Source organism: Pan paniscus, chromosome 2 (genome assembly GCF_029289425.2).
Source record: "Pan paniscus chromosome 2, NHGRI_mPanPan1-v2.0_pri, whole genome shotgun sequence".
Classification (NCBI taxonomy): Eukaryota; Metazoa; Chordata; class Mammalia; order Primates; family Hominidae; genus Pan; species Pan paniscus.
The window spans coordinates 62,390,997-62,415,765 of record NC_085926.1 but is presented as its reverse complement, the minus strand read 5'-3'; the positions used below and the strand labels follow the sequence as shown (position 1 = coordinate 62,415,765).

Sequence of the window (24,769 nt, the reverse complement as noted above, 5' to 3'; positions counted from 1 at the left end):
TTTCCTTAGTATAATTGAATCTGAGACACTTAAATGACCAGCTGCGGGAAATGAGGCTTCTTTGAATGCCAAGTGGCTGAGAACAGGTGAGAATAAAGCTAGCTTGACTTAATTGTCTGTAAATATGTACTTCTTCTAAGTGGTCTAGCACAGTGGCTGTAACCTTAATCAGAACTTCAATGGAAAGTCATATGGAAATGTTTCCTCCTTGATTTTTCTCACTTTGTAGAATGGGAATATTCATCTCCAAAGTAAAGCTGAGTTGCTAAAATGAGATTTAACAAGAATATCTGGAAACATCCTGGAACTGGGATAAGAATAGATGAAAGTCCAATGTTTTTATGTAGTTTGTATTTCTGAGTATGGGATATGAAGCCCATATTATAGACCTAGCTACTAATACCAGCCTCCACCTGGGTCCCAACTCCCTCACCCTGCTTTAGATTAGATACTGGCCAGGTGATGAAATCTCCATTTTTAAGATCGCATCCTGGATTTCATCATTGGGTAATATCACATGTAAAGACAGCTGCTGAAACATTTGTTAAGCATAGTTTTCCATCTTAAATATTTATTTTTTTCATTAAAATTTGTGAAGTACCAATAGAAGGGAAATTGCGTATTAAATAGTTTCTCACTTGGTCTAGTGTGTTTTCATCTCATTTCCAAGGTCAGATGGTCTTAACAGAAAGACAACATACACACAATCTGTTCTATGACAAGGCAAAACGTGTAGCACAGGAAGTCAAGTGGAATGATTTTCACACAGTAATTGTGAATTTGCAACTCAGCCCATCAGAAGCAAAAGTGAAGTGACCAAACTTTCCAGGCCATTGAATATTAGTAGTTCCCTCAGGATATAATTTTGGAGTATAGGGCAAGTTAATCCAAGAAGGCCAGTAGAGGCCGGACGTGGTGGCTCATATCTGTAATCCCAGCACTTTGGGAGGCCAAGGTGGGCGGATCACGAGGTCAAGAGATCGAGACCACCTTGGCCAACGTGGTGAAACCCTGTTTCTACTAAAAATACAAAAAAATGAGCTGGGCGTGGTGGCGCACACCTGTAGTCCTAGCTACTCGGGAGGCTGAGGCAGGAGAATCGCTTGAACCCAGCAGGCGGAGGTTGCAGTGAGCCGAGTGCTGCTGCACTCCAGCCTGGCGACAGAGCAAGACTCCATCTCAAAAAAAAAAAAAAGGCCAGCAGAGAGGACTGGAAAACGGGAAAATGGTAAAGCTCCCTCTTTGTACCGTATCTGGATAGTCGATCAGACTGCAAGGCATTTTATAACAAAATTGTCTAGTAGGAATGTTTGTTAATTAAAAGTTGCCCCAGTGATATATATATACCCCTTCGTGGAGCTTCACATCTGCACAGAACAATATATCTCCCAAGAAAGATCAAGGAGTGAAAGCAGAGTACTCACTATTACTCCAGAAAGCAAGTTAATCCAATAAGTCTCATATATCAGGGAAAACTGGCAAAAGGGATTCACGTATTCTGTAATTACTTGAATAGGAATAGGGGCTGCTTTGATATTTACCTCTTTGCTACATGATAAACAGAGTAATTATTACCCTGCTCTGCTATCTTCCACAAAGAAGATTATATTTAAATTGAGGCATAATTTACATACAACAAAATATAGAGATTTTAGGTGAGTTTAGAGAAATGTATATACACATGCAACCACTATGTTAATCTATTAATAATAGTAGTAGTAGTAATACTGCCACATAGCACTTCTCAGTTTCTAAACCACGTTTCCATGCATTGTTTCATTATTTGGTTAAGTGAATATGATGTCTACATTCACAAGTTATAATTCTAGCCCCACTGCAAAAATGAGGAAATAGATCAACAGAGATTGACATGATAAAGTTTCCCCTGGATGGGAGAGACAGGATAATCATATCAAAATACTTTGTTTTATAAGCAGAGAAAAAGAAACGTTCATGATAACAGAAAAGGAATGGAGATGATCAAATGTGTATGGAGTGAAAGGGAGAGATAGTAGGACTGCCTGGAGAAAAATTAAGGCGAAGTTTGGCATGGAAGAATTGAAATGGGAAGAGGTTCCCATAAACCATCATATTTCCATAAGCCACGATGTCTCAACCATGTCTCCTTATGAAAGGGTTTGAGGTTCCTAGCTCCTGAAGAGAAAGCTTGTTTCTCTTGGGAGAAAGAATGACATCATTAACTCCACAGAGTAAGACCCTAAATCTTTGTTGGCGTGTGGAGAACAATTACTCTAGTCTCTTTGCCACTTCAGCCCAGTTTTTCAACAGAGTGTTTTGTTTCTCAATGATGTTCTTCTTTGCTTGGTATATTTCATATTATTTTGCACACAGCTAGCTTTTCTGATTTAGTTTACTCCCATAATTAATAAATGTGAATCATTTATAGCAATGCAAAGAAAACCTAGACGAGTGAGGCAGTCATATGAGGAGGAAAAGTAAGCATGTGATTCTGGATCTTATCTCAAGACCTAAAAATGAATTTGGAGCCCTGTCAATTTTCCTGAATTCTTTTGCTCTGACATCTTTCTTTGTGTTTCTAGCAAAGAATTCTGCAGATAAATTTTTTGCATTTAGCTTCAGGTTTATGCCACTTAGGAGTAAATTCCTTTTTGAATCTAGCAGTGTAGCCAACATGGGTTCTGATTCAACGGGACTACAACATACAAGCCATTAGCTGTATTGTTTTTCCTCTAATCAATTAAAATGAAACTGGAGGAGATGACTAAGGAATAAGACTGTCTCTCTCTACCCTTATCTAATACTTGATGAACTTGAACAACTAACAATATTTGAGTCACGATGACAGTTGACAAAATATTTTCACATCTAGACTCTCACTTGATCTCCCAAACAGAGACTTATGAGTCTGAAGGCATGACTACAGGAAAGGACTCGGGCACTGGTTTTTAAAATAATAATACTAGCATAGACCCGCTAAAAATCTTTATACAGGGTTGGCTTTGTTCTTGTTCCAAAATCAGAGTTTCATACTGGTTTCTCCCTTCTCATTGGTCCAGGATGATAGTATTATTATCTCTTTTGTTTGTTTTTTACAGATAAGGAAACTGAGTTAAATTTTCATAGGTAACATGACTTCCCAACTTTGCACTGGGGCTTTATCCAGGTCTTCCAATTACAAACAAACCTCGCCTATGATTCTAAATGGATTTACCTAATTCGCATCCCTTTCCTCACTCTCAATAATTCTGATTGCCAGTTATCAGAATATTAAACCACATTACTATGGCTTATTTCCATATGTTTACATAGACTTTTGAATATTTTATTTAATTTTTATTTTCTCATGTGTCCTTTTGTCCTAATTTTTATTTGCACTGTTCCTTTTTTTTCTGTTCCTAATTAATCATCCTTCTGAAAGTTTGCTAAAATGTGGGTAAGTGCATTTTCCTTTTCAAATAACAATGTCTTGCATTGTTATTTTTTCTTAGGGAAATATGGGATAATTCAAATGGATACTAAAATGATCTAATAAATGTTAAGGAGCTGGCATATAATATTTTGTGTTAAAATCACTTTTCCTTTTTCCCTGGCATTTACAGCAGATTTTTATTTGTGTGGGGGTTTGTTTTCACATTACTATTTAAATGTAATTGACAGGCACAGTTAGAGAAATTTAAAAACTTAGCAGTGGTCTCAGTGTAGGCTCTCATACTGGGTCTGTTTATCCATGTATGGAGGAAATGAGTGGCTTGCCGCAAGAGTTCAGAAAGAGACACTTTGCCTTTATACTGAGTCAAGACTTGGAGACAAAATGAGGAGTTCTGAGGTATTAACCCAAAGAACCTGAGGGTTTCAGAACAGTTTTTGCAAAATTAGTCACAGTGTCTTCATCAAATTCCCTTTGGAAAGGGAATCTACTACCTAAGCCACAACCCCCAGCAGTTTTCCAAAGATAATTTTTAATCTCCTGTGTTAAATTATTACAGTATCCTGCTTTGTAAGATCCAAATCAACACACTGCTGGGTCATTAAGTCATTCATGTGTGCTATTTGTAAAAGTGTTTAAGTGTCTGCACACATTAGAAGCATCGAAAGCCTTGAGTGAGGAACAATGAACTTGGTAATATTCTTAAGAGCTTCAGATCTCTCTCTATCAAAGAACTGGAGTCAGGATCTTATAAATATTTCTGGGACTAAGGAAATAAACGGGGTCCGCAGGCCAGGCTTTATTTATAAATTAAGTTGTCTAAAAATTACTGACGGATGCAATGCCATCACCTCCCAAACATGCTAATATTTGTCTTTCTGTGTTCTTAGCATCAATACCATTCAAAAATAGACGAACTAATTGAAGAAACTGTTAAAGAAATGATAACACTCTTGGTTGCAAAGGTAACCTCCAGCTTCAGGTGAAATGTTTCATTGTGAACACTGCTTTGTTATGTCTCCATTTCCATTAAAATGTAACAGGTTAAAAAGTTGAGCTGGATACTTGTGTCTCTCAGGAAACAAGATTGTACATCACCCAGCCTTAGCTCTAAATGATTTTCCGATGATCTCGAGCCGTGTGAAGATAAATTGATGAAGTGGCATATGTTAACTTAATAAGAATTTGTCCCCAAACGTTGCGCTAGGTTATATGAGAAATGTTTGTTTTGTTTTTCAGCTCTGACAAAGTTAGATTTTTAAATACAGAAAGTTAAACGGTAATAAGGAATTCTGCCATCATGAAAACCCCTTTTCCTCTAGTTTCACATGCAGTGAGAGTCATAATAAAACATAAAAGTCAGATAAAGCTATTTCAGTCACCCTCATGAATTATAGAATTTTAACTAAGTAATGCTGAATGGGAAGACATTTATATTTGCCAGTGCTAAACTTCTGTTTCCCCCAAATTACTGATAAAATACAAATAAAAATAGATTGGATTAAATGTAGTGCTAATATGTAACGTAGAAACTGCTTTGCGCAGTTTTGGATTTTAAAAAGTGCATTTAATATTATCGCATGCTATATGCAACTCAATAATATTTTGTCACTTTGCACTTCTGTAACACTCTATATTTGCAATCACATAATAATGAAGAGAAAGCCGGATAAGTCAAATATTTCTATGTAAAGGCAGTCTATTCCTTTCTCCGAAGGCGGGAATCAAATAATAGACTGCAGAAATGAACGGAGGGCTCGATCCCAGCCTTTATGTGGTTGGGAAATGATGTGCTTTATGGTGAACAATTATAGTTTGAAATAACATTTTTTTCTTTTTTGCTGTTTTTCTAGTTCGTTACTATCTTGGAAGGAGTGCTGGCAAAATTATCCAGATATGACGAAGGGACTTTGTTTTCCTCTTTTCTGTCATTTACCGTAAGTAAAGAGCTTCTTTATTTCCTGGCTTTTGTTTTAATTTTTGGTTTCGGCTTGGGAGAGGAGTTATGTTGTGTCATTTTGTTTTGGGATGGGTGTGTGTGTTAATTATAGTCAACTATTGTATAATATTAACACTATGTGAAAAGCCAAACATTTAATAACAGCAGGTAATCCAACATCATTTCTATTTCATTTGTAAATGTACAATATGTGTGTATTTTTATGAACACACACACACATTTCTATATGTATGCATCCAGAGATTTGCCTACCTAAGCCCACCTTAGCTAGCTCTGGCAAATGACTTAATGTGGGCCACCATTTCCTCATCTGTAAATAAGAAAAATTAATTTTAGAGTTTTAAATGAAGACCTGCACTCAGTCCTGGAAATATGTTTTATATGGTCCTCACTGTGTCAAGTACGTTCTTCTTAACTGAATTGCCTACATTTAAAAATCAGGAGAATTCACAGAAAATTCTGTATTTCTGGGGGTGCCTGCATAGCATGCTAGGTGCACAGCAACTCTGCTGGAGCTGTGTCTTGGGGGTCTTAGACTGGACATGTGTTTGCAGTTTGCTGTAACCCCCTCCTGGCTGTTTCACTCATTCACATACCTACCTGGGCTTAGGAGCCATTTAAGTTTACAACTTCTGGGACATATGATCTAATTATTTGCAAATTCCAAGAGGCCCTGATTCTGTGCCAGAATTAGGCAAGGCCATAGAAATGAGGTAGCTAAGTCTGGGCAGAAACCAGCCTTATTTTCTATGGATAAATGATCAATGGAGACAGTTGCTATAAATGGACTGCTTCGGGGGCCCAGTTCTCCCACTCTTCCTGATGCTAGGCAGACACCACAGCTGCATGCTTCCCTGCCATTTCTGACAGCAGGTTCCTGCTGGCTCTGAGACTAGCTGTTTTCCTCTGACAACACCATAGGAAAGGGAATCAATTTAGGACCCACTGCCTGTGGGTCTTTAAAACAGCCTCACTGTATGAAGAATGTCCCAGATAGTGACTGAATGCCAAGACAAGGCCCAGCACAGGGTAGTGGATGGCACATTATTATCCTTGGAATCCAACAGATCCAGGCTCAAATCCCATTGCCAATGTTAACAGCTGTCTGATCTTAAGCAAATGTCCCATCCCCTCAGAACCTCAGTTTTCTCATTTGTAAGGGAGTGCAGGGCAGATAATATGTTCCCTAATGAGCTATCATGAAGATAATAACGTAGGCAAAAGAGCTTAGCATAGGCCTAGCTCATAATAGAGTTCAATAAATGGCAACTATTATTTTTACAAAGTAACTAATATGATTATTGTAAAATGCAGACATACACGCACACAACTTCTTTCCAAATATACCCTACTTTGATCTTTCCCCAACCCATACAGTAATCTTCCTGGGAACTAAGGGAAATGTAAACAGAACATTTAAAACAGTTTCTTCTGATATGCAGTTCTGACCTTCCCAGGTACGAGGATTGAATTCAATCCCAGAGGTGCAATGGCCCCTATCCCTGGAGCTTATTGGCAAAGGTGAGGTGGGAAGGGGATAATGACAGTAGGAATTCCATCCAATTTCACTTATGGAACATTCCTATAATGTGTCACAGCTGAAAGGAAACCTATCCAACCCACTCCTTTGACAAAGCAATGAAGGCCCAGAGAGGGGAGTGATTTGTCTGAGGTCACACAGCAATGGGCAGAGTGGGGACAGGAACCAATGTGTCCTGCCAGCTTTCCCCCACCACTGAACGGCTTCCTGGAGAGAGTGGGATTCAGCTGGCAATTGCCTGGCACTGGAAGGCAGATGGGCAAATGAGTGGGGAAGATTCATAAAGAAGGATTCAGGGCACATGAGTGGGAAATATTAGACAATGTTTCATTCCTCAGTGAAGTCCTGGAAATGGTGAAAAGAAACAGAATTCAATGCAACATTTCTGGAAAATGTTTCCCTGACACCCGTAGAAGACATTGCTTTCTTTGTGTCTTCACTTTGAGCAACTGTTTTTGTTGCATTGGACTTGAACCTGTGAAACTCAGGAAAGCTCCTCTACTCTTTACTGAGCAGAATTCAATCCACCAAGGGCCCCACCCTAATTACTGGCTTACCAAGAGGACTATGGGAAGGTGGTCCAGGGGCAGCGATATCAAGAACAGGGCACCAGAGAGTCTCACAGTAAGATTAGAAACAGGACACCCAGAGCATCCTATGCGGAAGTGTTCAAACTGAAATTCCCATCCTCTCATCTCCCTTTTCAGAGACATTTTGCAGCCTCACAGCATGCCTAGCAAAGGCAGTGTAATGCAGAACACTTCGGTGCCTGTTGCTGGGCCTGTAACTTCCCTCCTTAGTGACACTTCTCCCACACACTTGGCCACCCCAGGCCAAAAGCACCCACTTATCATTTGCAGCCCGTGTTCTCATCTCCTGCCAGTATTCCAGTATTAGAGAAAGTGAACTGTGTTTAGAGGTGGCAGGAATATCTCCACACATGGATTCTGAGTTCCTGCCCAAATTCCAAATGGCCTTTGATGGCTTCCTTCAGCCCAATTGTGTTAATTCCCCAGGAGTGGAGTGGAAGTAAAAGGGATGAGCAGAGGCAGCAGGTATTGTGCAAAGAGCTTGAAACCTGTGAAAGAACCAGCTGTGCGTCCTAGGACCCTGTGCAGAGGCACAGAGATAGTGCCGACGCTCTGGCATGAGTTTCTTAACTCCACTCCCATTTCTGATTCAATTCCTCAAGTATTACTGTGCACTTACCACGTCCCCACCTCAGCAGGGCTGCCAAGGATGAGCCATGTGCTCTGCCCCCCAGAAAGCTGACGAGTATCGACAAATATGCCACCCTTTCCCCCTCTTTCTCCCGCTGAGCGCCTCCTTTCCTGGGTGGGCTTGTTTCATGGTCCAAGCCAGACATTTTGGAAAACGTCTGCAGTGGCACGGAGCAGGCAGGAATATTTATTTCTCGTCTCCATCTGCATTGCTTCCTCTCTTGGAGAGGAGCTGGGGGGAGGAGGGAGGATGAGATGTGGCTTCTTCGTGCCAGCCCGAGAGGCGCCCAAGCGCACCCTCCTCTCCTCCCTCACCAGCTTCAGCAGCAGTAGCAGCCTGGGATTTATGGAGGCAGGCGCCTTTCGAACTTTTGAAAGATCAGCCCAGTTGGAAGACGCAATTAGCAACTATCTGCCCATTTCCCTTGACTACAAGATGTGCTTTTGCGTGGGATGCCTGTTTGGAAGGGTCCCTGTCTTGTGGGTAGCCACTCGCTGTTCTTTTAGGAGGCCAAGAAGAGGGCAAGCAGGTACCCAGCTTCCTCCCACAGAAAGTGACAATGCTTTTCTCTGTCCTCTGCAAGTGTTAACAAATATGCTGGTTCTGGAATTCATTCATTCATTTACTCAACTTCCATTTACTGAGCACCTATGTGTCATGTTCTGTGCTAGGTGCTAGGGACACAGCAACGAGCTAGAAAGGTGTGTTCTCGGCCCTTTTGGGAGCTTACATTTAGTAAAGGAGACAGGCAATTAAAAACGAAAGAAAATTATCCGGTGGGAGAAGCATTTCCACAGGACATAAACTGGAGAGCAAGAGAAAGTGGGGAGGTGATATTACTTTAGTCAGGATGCTCAGGCAAGGTCTCTCTGCAGAGGACATGAGCGACTTGAGCTGTCAAGCTTGAAGGAGTCAGCGATGGATACAGAAGAGGGGAGAATCTTCTGGACAAAATAGCAGCTGCGTTAGCCAGGAGGCAGGAAAGCAGGAGGCACTTCTGTGGATATTTTGGAGGTCACATAAACACGGTTTAGGGATTAAGTGAATGTTGGGGGGTGGAGACTTGACTGGAGAGGGCAAAGGTGGAAAGCCGGAGAACTATGATATACCGAAGAGCTCAGCTGAGCTAGGAGTCCTGAGAGTCCATGGAGTACAGTGAAAAAGACAGCACAGGGTAGTGAGACTGGGATGGTAACCCAGCTCTGCCCCTTACCAAGGAGCTGTGTGACCTGGAACAAGGTACCACATCTTGGCTTTTAATCTGCTTCAGTGTAATATGATGATGGTTATATTAGATGAATTCAGAAGTCTAAAATAACTATAAGAGCTACAGCTCCTATTCCTTAAACACTTGCTAAGTGCCTGGCACAAAGCTATGTGCTTTAAATGTATTTTTCCTGCTGAATCCTCAGAACAATCCCATTCCAACAACACTCTTCTGCAGATGTTGAAACTAAGGCTTGGAAAGGTTAAGTTCCCCCCAGCTCACGTGAATTCTTCCTTCACTAAACCCTGGGGCCCCTGCAGAGGAATAAAGATGTAGGAGTAGCCCAGGCCCCACCTCAAAGCAGACAGAACCTTATCAAGTTCTGTCTGAACTTTATATCAAGTCTTCTGAAGTCCCCTAGAATTCAGACATCCTCCTCCGATCAAATAAATCCATTTGAGGTGGTCACAACACAACATGGAAGCCACTCACAACAGGAAGAATAAAGCCTATCTTAGGGCTGTCAAGGGCCTGAAACCTACCGTATGTCCAGTCTTCTTTGTCTTAAGTTACTCTCATTCACCCTGTTTTCCTTTTGCCAGCATTTTGATTGTCTTGCCACCTGGAAATGAAACAAAACAGATATGTTTCTCCCCACTAGAATTTGCGAGACGTTTGTGTAAATCAGTAGCATTGACTGCTTTTGTGCAGAGCTCTTGATGCCCTGCCTTAGAACGAGAATACCACCTGGGTCTAAAGCCCAAACTGAATCAATGACATTCACTTCTGTTCACAGAACATTTTGGTTAAGAGGCAGTCTGAATTCTAGAGTGGGGTGAATATTCCTCAGAGTTTGTTAGTATTTTCTCTGATGGCATTTCACTCATGCTTTGGCTTCAGGGAATGTCCATGGTAGGAGAGACGGCTTTTTACAGTGTGGGTTGATGATGAGTGATGCAGACAGAGGTTTTGGTTCACCCTCCAGAGGGTAACATCACCAGATTATTCACTGCCAAATACATGTAATTTTTAAGTCAATTGGCTTCTATATTTCAGAATGGTGGTGTCTGCCTCGGACAGAAGCACCAACTGTGGTAGTAGTAGCTGGCGTTTATTGAACACATACTATGTGCCAGGCACTGTGCTAAGTGTATGCATGCATTTTCTCATTTGATCCTCACAATCAGTCTATGCAACTGATTTAATTAGCATCCCCATTTTATAGATAAGTGATGTTGAGTGATTTGTCAAAGTCACATAGTTATTAAGACTCTACCCTAAATTGCTCCTTTATTATTACAAAAATGTTATTCCCCATATATACACAGAAATCTGTAGATGAAGTCAATTAGTGACTTTTCCAGAAACTATCCACTAGCTGATACTACTTCTAAGGGAAAGAGTCATCTATTTTTCATATATTACCAGCAAAAATAATTTATAAAGATTTTACTCACCAGCCAGCTATTTTACCATAATACTGAAGTAATAGACATTCAAAATTCCCCACTTCCTTTGTGCTGTCCAGATAATCATTCATTTTACATTAGTCCTTCATTCTATACCTGTTTATGGAGTGCCTACTATGTGCTAGACACTGGGGGGGTTAGCAATGGATAAGATGGACAATGCTGTTTATTGGACATTTGCGTGAGGGAGATACATATTCTCAACAAGAAGTTTACAAGCATGGTGATTACTCAGAAAGAGAGAGTAGCTGGTGCAGTGTAACTATGGACCAAAGGGACCCAACCTCATCTGGGAGACCATTGAAGGAAATGACATTTGGGCTGAGACCTAAAGAATAAGTAGAGCTTTTTCTTGGCAAAGGAGAGAACAAAGAGTATTCCAATATACAAAGACCTAGAGGTGAAAGGGAAGATCTAGTAAATTTTAGGAACTAGACGTTCCTTGTGAAAGGCCAGGCCAGAAGGAGAAAAATGACAGACATGGAGTTAAAGAGCAATCAGTGCAGGAGCCTGATCATGAAGGAGCTTGCCTATGGTACAGACTTTCAGCATTTTCAGCAGGGAATTTAGCAAAATCAATTCAGCTGGAGAAGTTAAGCGAGGTCACAGAGAGACCAGCTCCCTGTTATAAGCCAGCTGGGTTTGTGGCCTTCTGATGCTGGAGCTGAGGGCCACCTTCCAATGGAAGCCACCATTTATTTTTTCTAATGTATTTTGTTCATATGGGCCAACCAAAAAACACTGCGCTTTAAAAAGTTAGAGAAGTCTAAAACACTGATCTGCTATATCTTCTGTCAGTTTCTTTCATCAGCCACTCCCTAGTGTTTCAGAATTTGACATCCCCTTTGGGGTCTGTGACAGATCATTTTATTGCCTACTAGGACATCCTTATTTCCAGTTGATGCCATGAAAATGGAGTTAACATTTAACACACTTGCTGTCTGAAGCAACCCTTCAGAAGCTTTACAGAAGAGAAAAGATAAGTATCCAAAGTTAACTATTTCACTTAATATTGTGTAGTGAACAGCTGAATATCATTCAAAGCAAACATAAGACAGACACAGTATTTTCTCCAGACTGTGTGGTCTAAGTGACCAGGTCACAGAAATGCTAGCTACAAAAGAAATACCTAAAGAATATGGGTATTTCCCAGCACTTTGGGAGGCAGAGATGAGTGGATCACCTGAGGTCAGGAATTTGAGACCAGCCTGGCCAACATGGTGAAACTCCATCTCTACTAAAAATACAAAAATTAGCCAGGCATGGTGGCAGGTGCCTGTAATCCCAACTGCTTGAGAGGCTGAGCCAGGAGAATTGCTTGAACTCGGGAGGCGGAGGTTGTAGTGAGCTGAAATCGTGCCACTTCACTCCAGCCTGGGTGATAGAGCCAGACTCCATCTCAAAAAAGAAAAAGAAAAAAGAAATACCTAATGAATAGGTACATAGCTTCAAACAGGAAATAGTTGTCATGAAATTAATTATAGATTCTATCCTGACCTCCAAATCACATGCAGTGGGAAGTTTATCGCCAGAAAGTTAGAGAGTGATTAAGATAAAGGTGTGACTGTGAAGCCCAGACTAACAGAAACATAGGCAGGCTATTGACCGTTTCTGAGCCTTGGTTTCTTCATCTATACAGTGGGAATGCTGATAGCTGCCTCAGAGAGCCACTGGGCTAATAAGAGATAAACAGTAGCCCTTTCATAACACCTGGTATATAGTAAGTAGGTGCTCCATAAATAGCCATTCTTAGCCTTACTGTCAAATTATTCAAAACTGTAAGAAAGTTTACATGACCCTGGTGCTTTTTAAAAATTTTTTTTTTAATTATACTTTAAGTTCTGGGATACATGTGCAGAACGTGCGGGTTTGTTACATAGGTATACATGTGCCATGGTGGTTTGCTGCACCCATCGACCCGTCATCTACATTAGGTATTTCTTCTAATGCTATCCCTCCCCCAGTCCCCCACCCTTCAACAGGCCCCAGTGTGTGATGTTTCCCTCCCTGCGTCCATGTGTTCTCATTGTTCAACTCCCACTTATGAGAAAACGCAGTGTTTGGTTTTCTGTTCTTGTGTTAGTTTGCTGAGAATGATGGATTCCAGCTTCATCCATGTCCCTGCAAAGGACATGAACTCATCCTTTTTTATGGCTGTGTAGTATTCTATGGTGTATATGTGCCACATTTTCTTTATCCACTCTATCATTGATGGACATTTGGGTTGGTTCCATTTTCTCACCAGTTCAGTCTTAGCATACCAATCATTTCTCCTGTAAGCAATCCAAACTATTACCCATGACAAGGTCAACCAAAACTCTTGTGACTTATATTTTAGCATATTCTTTCATGCAAAAATTTGATTCATCGAAGTCATTTTCCATTATGTTTAGTGTATTTTAGCATTTTGTGTTTTATTTTAATGCCAAAAGAATGTTTCATTTTTACATAGTCTCTAAAACACCTCTTTATTAATCAAAATGTTTGCTTAACTAGAATTGAATATCTCATTCTCCAAGCATATTTTGGTTTGAATCAGGTTTATTTCAGTGTGCACTGGGGTTTCTTATTTTTCCAGTTCTGCCACTTCCTAAAGTATAATCTTAGACAGATTGATTAATCTCTGACCTTAGTTGCCTAATCTGTAAAATGGGAACAATAAGACCTACATTATGTGGTGTGGGTAGAATTAAATGAGAAAATGGTGGATTGGAGTAAGTATTTGACACTTGTTAGATATTGTTATTATTGTAATTATTAGTGTAGTTCTATCACTGAGCACAAATGTTAGCATCAGCTACTCAATCAGCCACTGCTGTATGTAAATTGCTGAACTAAGAGTGGTAGAGATAGGTTTAAAAAAAAAATCTTACTCTACTGTCTGGAAGTTAGTGTCTAGAGTGCATTCAATCAAAGGAACTTTCTAGACTTTCTGGTTCAATGTTTCCACTGATATGCTAGAGTCTGCTTGGCTCCTACCTGCTGGTGAGAGCCGATCTCCATTTCTCTTCCTATGTTCAAAGTTAGGGATGTCACATTGGTAGCCTAAAACTGACCACAGCAGGAGCATTTTACTGAAATTGGCAAACACTATCTTACTTATATTTCAGTATATTATTATATTGGGTTTTTTTTTTTTTTAGACAGTGATAGATAAAGAGAAAGGGAAGAGAGAGAGTGTGAGCTTTTCAGAAACCAGCATACCACTGAGTATATCCCAAGTGCAGGATATGTACCACATGGGACCTCAGATGCTACTGGTGTTAGATGCTCCAAAAACTCATCATTAAACAAGACCAATCACATTGTGAGAGGGTTATTATTTTTCTAATTCTCTTTTCATCTTTATCCTTATGTCAAGAAGAAAGTTTCCATTTGGTGCTTGTTTGTCTTTCACACTTTTCTAAAAATCTCAAATTTTCATTTGTAACAGAGGACGGGGAGGCTTCAGGCTCAGGACCCTTAGCAGGCAACCATGTCTACCCAGAATTTACTACCATTATTTTAGTTATATTGTATTTATTTTCACCCTGGCTTTTTTCTTATTGAGAGTGATATTGCTTTTTCATTTATAGTAGAAATATGTTTCCCTTTATAATTAAGTATTTTTAAAGTGAGCTAGTTTAAGGAGGAATAATAAGTAACTATAATACAGGTGGTTCATGGGTTGCAGCCAAAATCAGGAAGGTGTATTGATGCTGGAAGTCTGGGAAGTACTGATACTTTCTAGCCACTCCATTTTGCAGTTGCGGAAACTGAGACCAGAGAAGGAAAATGACTTGCACGGCTAATTTAATAGAACTCAGACCTCTTAACTCATCCCTTGAGCCTTGCAAAAATCCTCCCTGGGATTGCTTGTTTTCTTCACTCTTTACCTGAGAAAATGAAAACAAAAAAGAGAGAGAGAGAGAAACCAAACCACTGTGTTACAAACCCAGGCTATGATAGATAAGTTGTCACTGGCAGCAGTGACATAATTTATACCTTCAAATTCAGGCTAAAGCAGCCTGCAGGAAAAGTCAAGGACACCAGAGGTCACAAGTGACCCCTTCGTGCAGAAGCATTACTATTCAGTAACAACAATATAGCCCTCACTTGCTCAGCACCAAAGCCATGTGGAAGCCAGGGACACAAGTAAGACATGGCCCTTGTCCTCTTCAAGCTTGCATTCTGTCACCCTTCTTAGTGTTGAGAGATGTTCAAAAGGCAAACAAAACACAAAAATGCCAGAAGGGGGCAGGGGCCCCCACTTAAAATCCGCAAAAATAAGCTTACATGTCTGCTTGGAGATTTTACAAAATTAAAACTTTCCAATTTGCACTTCCAAGTTTCTCTTAAAATAAGATCATGTCACAAAAATCAACAAAATGGAAAAGCATACAATGTGGCCATTAGGAGGGCAAACCCTGGAGTCCAAGGGAACCGTGCTTCAAATACCAGCTCCATAATGTCACTAGTTGTGGATCTTTTAAAAAGTCGATTAACCTCTCTGAGCCTCAGTTTCCTCATCTGTAAGCAATGAGAATTTCACGCCCACCATTGTGAGGGTGAATTCCTTATAAATTGCTTAACCTTGTGCTAGGCAAAGAGTAAGCATGCAACCATTGTTAAGTGTCAGCAGTGTTAAGAGGCTGGGTCTGAAGGAGCCCTTGAGCCTTGGAAAAATCCTCTCTGGGAATGAGGGATTGGGACAGAAATGAGGAATAGGAAAACTGGAAGGAAAAACAGGTCTACTTCAATCAGGCATCTGTTCAGAAGCCCCAGGGGGTGGGGGGTGGGGGGAGATAGAACATACACTTCCTGGATCTAGTCTCAGAGCACAGTACCCTGAACAACAGGAGATGAGAACAATTCTCATCGTTAATGAGGCTGCAGCTCCTAATCGGAGCATGGAATAGAATGCGTTTGCTTAATAGAGATCATTTCCTTGCCTCTTGCCCAACTCCCCAGCAGTGCCAGCAGCCCTTTGTTTAATAAAAGGTAGGGACTTTGAGGAGTATGGTGGGATGGGCTGTAGGAGGCATTACTACCCTCATTACTATGATAATAGTTTAATCACAATCAATATTTATGAACATGCACAGAAGCCGTACAATCAACCAGTAGCCCTGCAACTCAGTTTTCATGTTCTTGCCTAAGGATGCGTTGCAGGAAAGCCTCCGCTCTCTCCCACTTTCCCATGGCCCCCTGTGAAGCTCTGCAGTGGTTCACAGAGGTCATTTCAGAATATTATCCTTGATGGTTACAGTTTTATATATGAGGTCTTATTTGCGGTCAATGAATATTATAATACATTTTGTTGTTCAAAATACTTCCACAGTCATGGTAGGACTTTTCCCTTCAAACTTTGTTAAATTGTCTTGTGAAAAGGCAGTGTAGGGACAACCTGATATAGTACAGAATCCTTTGAAGTCAGGCCCACCCATTAGGGTTCAAATCCTAGCTCTGCTACTTCTTGACTGTGTGCCCTGAGGACAGCAACTTAACCTCTCTGAGCCCAGTTTCCTCATTCATAAAGGAAGAAGACAAGTCCTTAGAAGACGTGAATAAGATACTGTAAATTAGGTGTTCAATCATTGGTAAATGCATCCTGATTTTATATATGACTATCAGTTATTAAATATTTCTGTATTGTTCATGAGAAATCTGAGTAGTTCATTGCTTTTCCCAAGGTCACATAGACACTAATTGAGAAAGTAGGAGTCAGAGTCAAGACTTGGTCAGTATTCTCTTTTCCATTATCTGAAATGGTTCCATTTATAGGCAACTTAGAGAAACCTTATTTTTTAAACATCTCAAACTTTAACTCTTTTCTTTCAAATGGGAATCAAATTTTGAAAGCCAGTGATCATTTTTCAAGCAATGGACATCTGGTGAGCTACTTATGAGAAATTTTTGGTGTCACGGTTCCCACCTCTGTAAAAATGGCATTTACAAACTCTGGCCCTCTTATAAAAGGAAGCAACGGACAATGGCCTCATGATGTATGTGCGTCCATGTAGCATTTGACCCAGTGCTCACATGGAAATAGTGCCTCCCAACTGGCCCAGCACAGTACTGACGTTCGGTAAGCAAAGAAGACATTTCAGGCCCTCTGGTGACAGAGCCCTGGGAATCCATCATGCTGTCTATGATTCCAGATATACTTCAAGGGTTGTGTTTTTCTCCAGTCCTCAGAAAGTATTGGAAGGGGCTTTCACCGTAATTGTCACTTGGCCCCAGGCAGAAGCCACTGAGGTTTGCTCAACTGCTCACCCGCACACGCAGTCCCAGTACATCCGCCCACTCACACATTCTGTCTCACCCAAGCAGTCAGTCCCTCAGTTGGCACTTAAAATTTATTCATCTTCCCAAGATGCACTTAGAGCATCCAGATTATGTATTGAGTGTTGGTTCTGTTAGGTTTTGGTTTTGCCTTTATAGAGGACATACCTCTAAACCATGATTTCATCAACCAAACACCTTGAGAAAGTCACCCTGAGAAAGATATATTCTTCCTGCAAAATCCCTTTCTCCACTAGAATTGAAAATTGAAAATTCTATCACTTTTGTTCCTTTTTTCAATAATTTTTAATGAAAGCCATATCGGCACATGGTTAAAAAAAATGAAACAGTACAGAAACATTCATAATTTTTTTAAAAAAAACACAGCTCTCTGTCCTAGTCCTTTCTGTTCTCAATCCTTTCCTTCAAAATGAAACTTTTTAACAATTTTTTAACCCCTGGAGTGCTAAGTACTATTATTATATTGTTTTTTATTAATATTATTTAGAGATAGGGTCTCACTCTGTCTCCCAGGCTGGAGTGCAGTGGCATGATCACAGCTCACCGCAGCATCGAACTCCTGGGTTCAAGTGATCCTCCTGCCTCAGCCTCCTGAGTAGCTGGGAATATAGGTGCACACAACCACGCCTGGCTGATTTTTTGTTTGTTTGTTTGTTTGTTTGTTTTTGTAGAAACTGAGGTCTCCCTATGTTGCCCAGGCTGGTCTTGAACTCCTGGTTTCAAGCAATCCTCCTGCCTCAGCCTCCCTGAGTGCTAGGTTTATAAGCACGAACCACTGGACCCAGCCTTTGTTGTCATTTCTTGATTGGTCAATCTTAGTGATTATTTGACTCCCTACTGTAATAGATAGAGCTTCAGCTCACTTTACATCATCCACTTCTCCTCCACTCTCCTTCTGTTACAGTTATTACAGTATTGTTCTTCCTGTCTTGGTACCATTATAACTTTAAGCTGTACCCATCCACCTTTATTTCCTGTTTCACCCACAAAATGAGACTATGACACCCATATCTTTTTTCTTCTCCTGCTTCCTCCTCCAATTAATTTCATTTTCTAACATAGGAATTCTTAATTCATATCACTTAAAAATGTAATAACCTATATTTATGAATGTCCCTTGAGTCTAGACCAGCACTGTCCAATAGAACTGTCTAAAATGATGGCAGTATTCCGTATCTGAGCTGTCCAAAATAGTCACCAGCCTTATGTAGCTCTCAAGTACTCTCAACTGTGACTAGTGCAACTAAAAAGTTGAATGTTACTTGTATTTTCTTTTAATTTATTTAAATTTAAAGAGCCACATGTGTAGGGTCAGACCAACCTTAATATACAAGTGCAATTCACTAAAACAACCTGACTTTCCAGCAGAAATGACAATGATTTCTGGCACATAGTTCTTACTATGCCCAGGGACTGTTCTAAGAATTCAGTTAATAACTCAACAACCTTATGAACAATACTATTATCCTCATTTTACAGATGAGAAAAATGAGGCATAGAAAGGTTAAGTAACTTGTCAAGTAAGTGGCAGAGCTATTGAAAGTAATGGCAAAAACCCTGACTACTTTTGCACCAACCTAATGGAATGTGGCCCCATGCAATCCAGCTTGAGTCTATGCTCTTAACCACTTTCCTATGAATAGGCTGGGCTGGGGCTGAATGTCTCATAACTTGGTGTCTCTCCATGTGGCTTTTTTCTTTCCAAATGGGATCTCATCCTCCTGGGCTTCTCCATGTGGCTTGGGTTTCTTGCAGCATGGTATTCTCAGGGTAGTTACACTTACATGGCAGCTGGCTTTCAAGATTGAGGAAGCAGAAGCTGCCAGACCTCTTCAAGACTAGGCTCAGAATTGGCACGGCACCACCTCCATTATATTCTCTTGGTCAAAGCAGTTGCAGACCAGCCCAGACTCCAGGCAGATGGAGGAATAGACTCCATTTCTCAGTGAGGGAAGAGCATGGACCTACAGGAAGCAAAAGAATTGATGGCAAACCTCTTTGGAAACAAACGATCACAATGTGAACTGGACTTCAGGTCTACATTCCAATGCAGAGAACGCCACAGAGCTGTAGTGGTCTCCAGGGATCTCTTTTTATGAGGTTAGGCCTGATAAGCCAGCGAGAAATAGAATCAGAGAGGTCTACAGCACACCTGGAACATGGCCAGTAAAGAGGAGCAGAAGTAGAATGGTCAGGCCTCTTGCTGCAGGATAAGTCACACGCTCTTACCTGAAGAATTCTAACCTTGAAACAGAGGCAGCACACCCAAGTTTCAGATATGTAAGGTTTAATGACCCCAACCACTAAAGGAAAATAGCCCAGCCAGTGCACTGGAACCTGACCAATCAAATCAGCCCCTTGGGAGGTGGAGGGAAAAGGAGTATAAAAATAATAGCCAACACTAATTAAACACATACTATGTGCCAGGCTCTATGCAAAGTTGTTTACATGTATTAGCTCCTTTAGCCCTTTACCTGAAGTAAATGAATTAATACAGGGAAAATGCTTAGAATAGTATCCCACCTGTGGTAAGCACTTAACAAACTCATCTTTTTAAAAATTAATAATCCACACAACCACCCTATAAGGAGGAACTATTGTTGTTATTATCATTATCTCTATTTTCCAAAAAGTAAGCTGATGCTAAGAAAGGTTAGTTACCTGGCCCACTGTTAGTGGGTGATGAAACCAGATGCCAGATCAAGCATCTGTCTCCTGATCCCAAGCACTTACCTTGTGTACTGCACTAATTAGGGTGTACCAAAACAAGAGATCCTTTAAGCTCTTATAGCGTCACCAAATACCAGTTCCTTTTGAACTGATCGTGCCTAGTGGTACTTTCTTAGTTGTCCTATAAGAGTGCTACAGCTCAAACACCTACTGTAAGAAAGTGCTAGAAACCTCTAACCTCTGCCCTGGGTACTGAGTAAAGAGTGCCATTCTCTAAAGTTCATTCATTCAATATATTTTTATTGAGCCACTACTATATACCAGGTAGTGTAGACACTAAGGAGAGAGAGCACCTATATTCTAGATATGAGGCTGGTGAGAGATGAAAAATCAAACCAACAGGAGACGAAATGATTTTAGGCATGGCACTGAGTAACATTTTTACATACTGAATTGCCTTGACACAGAAAAAAATCTACATTTCTAAATTGCTTGGGTTAGGGAAGTGGAAAAGGGAGCAAAACAGCATCATTAACCTTGCAGCAGAAATTTCAAAGGCCAAACATTGAAGTAAATTTTGCTAGCCCTTTGACATGGTGGTGTGGTCTGCAGTATCTAGGCAAAGGACAAAAAAAATTAACTCAGAGCTCTTGTGAAGTCAAACAGGCGGGGGTGGAGTCAGCTCATGGAGAGAATAAATCATTTCCTTGATTGTTTTTTTCCTTTTTTTTTTTTTTTTTTTGAGAGATCATGGGGCGCTCGGGCAGTCACTAATGCGGTGGTATCTGTTCAGACTTCTTTCTTCTTCCATCTTTGAGTCTTACCCACCAGATTTCTGTTTGCAAAAAGGGCCTAATCCACTTTTTTTTTTTGTCTGTGCATTGATTTAATAGTATCAAACCCTGAGGTCCTCGTGGTCTGCACCTGGGTTGCTTTTTCCCCTAATGAAGCAAGAGAAGTGGTTTAAGCCCCTGCCGCGCTCCCTATCAAAGCTGCACAATGATTAACTCAGGTCCCCTTTTTAGGGCCAGGCAGAAGAAAATCCCTTAGTCATCAGCATTGTGAAAATCCCAGAATGGTGAGTGCTCAATGAAAAGATTACCTTGGGCACCTGAAAAATAATGGAAGAGCTCAATAGAGAAACCATTAAGCCTGTCTACACTGGCTAAGTGAGGTGGAGGGTCGAGGTAATTAGCTGGGACATTCAAGCCAGAGAAAGTATTTTGGACCTTCTGCACTGACTCAAATGTATTCAAGTCCCTCATACATTTTTTTTTTGAGAAGCCATTTAAGGTTACAAGAAAAAATTAAGACTTAAATATAACTAATTAATAAAAGTGGTTTCATAGTTTTTTTAAAAAAAGAAACTAAATAATAGGATGATAGGCAGCTTAGGGAATGGGAGGTCCAAAGCTGTAACTTATTAGTCATGTGCCTTCAAGCCAAGTTGCTTATCTCTTTTAGCCTTGGTTTCTTCAACTGTAAAATGGGAATATTAATAGGATCCCCCTCAAAAGGTTGTTGAGGCAGAAATCATGGAGCAAGCACATTCATCCTACAGCTCCTACTGTGGTGCCTGTACATAGTAAATGTTCTTTGTTTCAGGCACAGGAAAACATGAACAATTGCTCACTGACAGCAGCTCTTCCCAATTTTATCCTTAGCCTCCGTCAGCCTCTCTGGATTTGTGTCTCTTTTTCTAAGCTTTTTCCAGAACTGGCTCTATCTGGAGAGTCGGGGACAAGAGGGTTCATGAATGCTGCTAGAGAAAAGATATGGGTTGTCCTACCAGAGGGGATGGTCAGAAAGCAGGGAGTCCCAGGAGATGAAGTTCTGCTGAAGTCACAGTTCTTGCCTCCCTTTGAGGGCAGTTAAGAACTTGCTCAGGAGGGATGCCAGACCGGGTATCTGGGGCAAGCCCTACCCCCTCCCCTTTGTCTCCTGTGCCCTAGGGTACATGGCTATGGCTTGGTCCTGGAGAGTAATAGATTGTGTTGTTGATTATAACCCAGGACACTGGCCTGGGGAACTGCCCTCTCACTTATGCCCACCCTCAGTCATACTTAGCAAAGAGAACAGGTCTTTGCTGTCAGCCTCAACATTTAGAGGGTGAGTTCTCAGTGCATAGGGTGTCACAGAATTGGCAGAAAGTATGCCAGACTGAGAATCAGATCAGATACCTGTTGGTAACCTGGGGAGATTCCAGAATCTTTTTTATAGCAAGAAATTGCCCGTGGGCCAGAGGTGGGTAGTGAAACTGACTATCACCACCAGGCTGAGGAGCATGTGCTTTGTCTACACCGGTAAGCCAGTATTACCAGTAATGATGATAAGCACAGCTACATTTAGTTGAACCCTTTGAGTAGCGTTATTACTGTCCCATTTACAAAGGAAGCTCAGAGAAGTTAAGTAATGGCTAGTCACCAAGCTAAAAAATGGCAAAGCCAGAGTTTTAACCTAGCTAATCCTGAACCCATTCTGTAAGCCACTTCTCTAGATTTAAAGTTAAAAAAGAAAAGAAAATTACACACACACACACACACACACACACACTCTTAACAACCATTGATGGAAAAAAATATACAAAGACAAAAAGCTACTATATTATATAGTGCTTTTAAAGAAATTTGTGTTTTGTTCATCAAAACAATATCTTATTATAATGTAAAATAGCCTTGTGTAGATGGTAAGGGCTGTTGGTTATTTGATCTAGATACAGTGCCTGGTGCATGCTTGGATTTTCTGGCAATAATTCCAAAACTCTAGTGGGTTGGGAGGATCTGATCATTCCCTTCTACCTAGAGTATAGCTGGCAAAAAGACATATTCCTATGGATATGGATATGGATAACTTAAGAAAAGGTGATCCTTAAAAAGGGAGCACTGCTGACATTGTACATGAAAAGATTCTCATCCTGGTTCTGTCAATTTCTCCGCTCTGCTACATTTATCTACTGTAAAGAATGTAACTGGTGACAACTTCCTACCTCTAAGGGGACTTGAATCAGAGAATGAAAAGCAGCCCTAGAGATAAACTCTCATGTAGGTAAAGAAACAAATCCAAAGAAAAGAAAAGAAAAACACGTCCAGAGCCTTCTACCTAGCCTCTGTTTGAGCTTCTCCAGTGAGGTGGAGGTCTCTAACACCAGAAATGGCCAGTTCCTGGCTGGAGTGTGATAGCTGTTTAGACCTTTTTCTAGGGCCCTGTAATTTTACACATTCATTCTGATTCTATGCTCTGGAGCCATTGTGAACAAATTCAATCCTTCTGCACTGAAGCTCCTTAATTAACTACATGAATATTATGGTTTTCTTTGCAATTAGCCCATCTTTTTCTAGGCAAGATGCCTTTTCTTTCACTTTCCTTATAGAATATACTGCCAGAATCCCCCTTTTCCTCATCATCAATGTCCTTCTTAAAGTTCAATATCCAGCGGCCGGGCCTGGTGGCTCACGCCTGTAATCCCAGCACTTTGGGAGGCCGAGGCAGGCAGATCACCTGAGGTCACAAGTTTGAGACCAGCCTGGTCAACATGGTGAAACCCCATCTCTACTAAAAATACAAAAATTAGCTGGGTGTGGTGGTGGGTGCCTGTAATCCCAGCTACTCAGGAGGCTGAGGCAGTAGAATTGCTTCAACTCGGGAGGCAGAGGTTGCAGTGGGCCGAGATCGCGCCACTGCACTCCAGCCTGGGTGACAGAGTGAGACTCCATACCACCCCCCCAAAAAAGTTCAATATCCCGAACCAAAAATGATACACACATGTCTCTAAATAATAATAGACCACAATTTACCCTGGGTTATTTTTTCCTGTTATTATGGGATGGGAGGAGGATCAATAAGACTAAGTGCAAGTCATCATTTATTAAATAAAAGAACAATCCTAACAAACCGAGGGCTGGTGCATGAGGGAGAGTGGATGATTTTCATTTGTGACAGAAACTTGCCTCATCTTCCCAAACTGCCTGTAAAGGAATAGAATTTGGTGTCATTCTCCAGATTGTAACTGCATGTTAGTAGTAAATGGTAAATGGTGTGTTTAAAAGTTGGTCATTTCAGCTGTAACAAAACCCCTACCAACTGCTAAGCATCAACATCACAGAGTACAGGAGGCAATTTCTAGCTGAGAAGAATTGTTTTGCTATCACCTGCTCTGACCACTGATGCTTGAATTCCTCATACTTTTCTACCAGTATTGAGGAGATCAAGAGTTCCAAGGGAGAAAGTTGGGCTCAGATGACCACATAGGAGTCTTGGCTTCTCTGCCTCCTGTCTGTGATCATGAGCAAATAAATTCCTTAAATTCTATGGGTTTTACGTTCTTGATTGTAAACGGATCTGATTGAATCACCCCCTTTTTGCAGGGTGGCTTAAAGAAGAAACTGTTTGTGGAAGTGTTTTGCAAATGAAAAATATCACAGAAATGTTAGATAATAGTATACATGGGGGAGACATGAAAAAAAAGGCAAGCCACCTTCTTTCCTGAACTAAGTTCTAGCATAGCAATGGAGAGGAAAGATTTGGGGTTTAGAATCTTTTAGTAGAAATGATAATTGTGCAAAATCTGGAGAGCCTGCCTCAAATCCCTTTAAGGACTAAGAGTATTCTCCTTTACCCACCAGCCTCTGCAGGCAGTCAGCTTTCTATACAACTATGTTGGTTTTCAGACTGATCAGTGAAGTGGCTCCTTGATCCAATCTTGCCTCTGCTTACTTCTCAATCATCCTGAGGCCAGAACTGGTCATTAGCTTTCTCTCATTGCTTCCCTCTATAAATTTTCCCTGAGTTTCCTTTCTAAGCTGGTACCAGGTGAATCAATGAGGAGACAGCCATGAGCAAGACCAAGATAGCCTTTGCTCTCATGACATTATATGGGAGGTAGACATTGCGCAAAAAAAAAATTTCGGCTGAATTGCAATCAATGCTGCAAGAACAAGTGTAAGGTTCTAAGAGAATCTGTAACAGGAGACTCCAGGAATCGTCTTGGGGGCTGCCAATGATTCAAGAA

At 40.8% G+C, this 24,769-nt stretch overlaps 1 protein-coding gene across 14 annotated transcripts in view; it reads left to right on the top strand.

Moving 5' to 3' along the window:
• The window catches only part of CADPS (calcium dependent secretion activator), a 475,048-nt gene that overhangs the window by 401,381 nt on the left and 48,898 nt on the right, over nt 1–24,769 (top strand). For all 14 annotated transcript variants that reach the window (XM_034956809.3, XM_034956818.3, XM_055110096.2 and 11 more), the window contains 2 exons: nt 4,300–4,374; nt 5,263–5,346. In XM_034956809.3, coding sequence (XP_034812700.1) covers nt 4,300–4,374; nt 5,263–5,346 — 159 coding nt within the window. The remainder of the gene's footprint in view (nt 1–4,299; nt 4,375–5,262; nt 5,347–24,769) is intronic.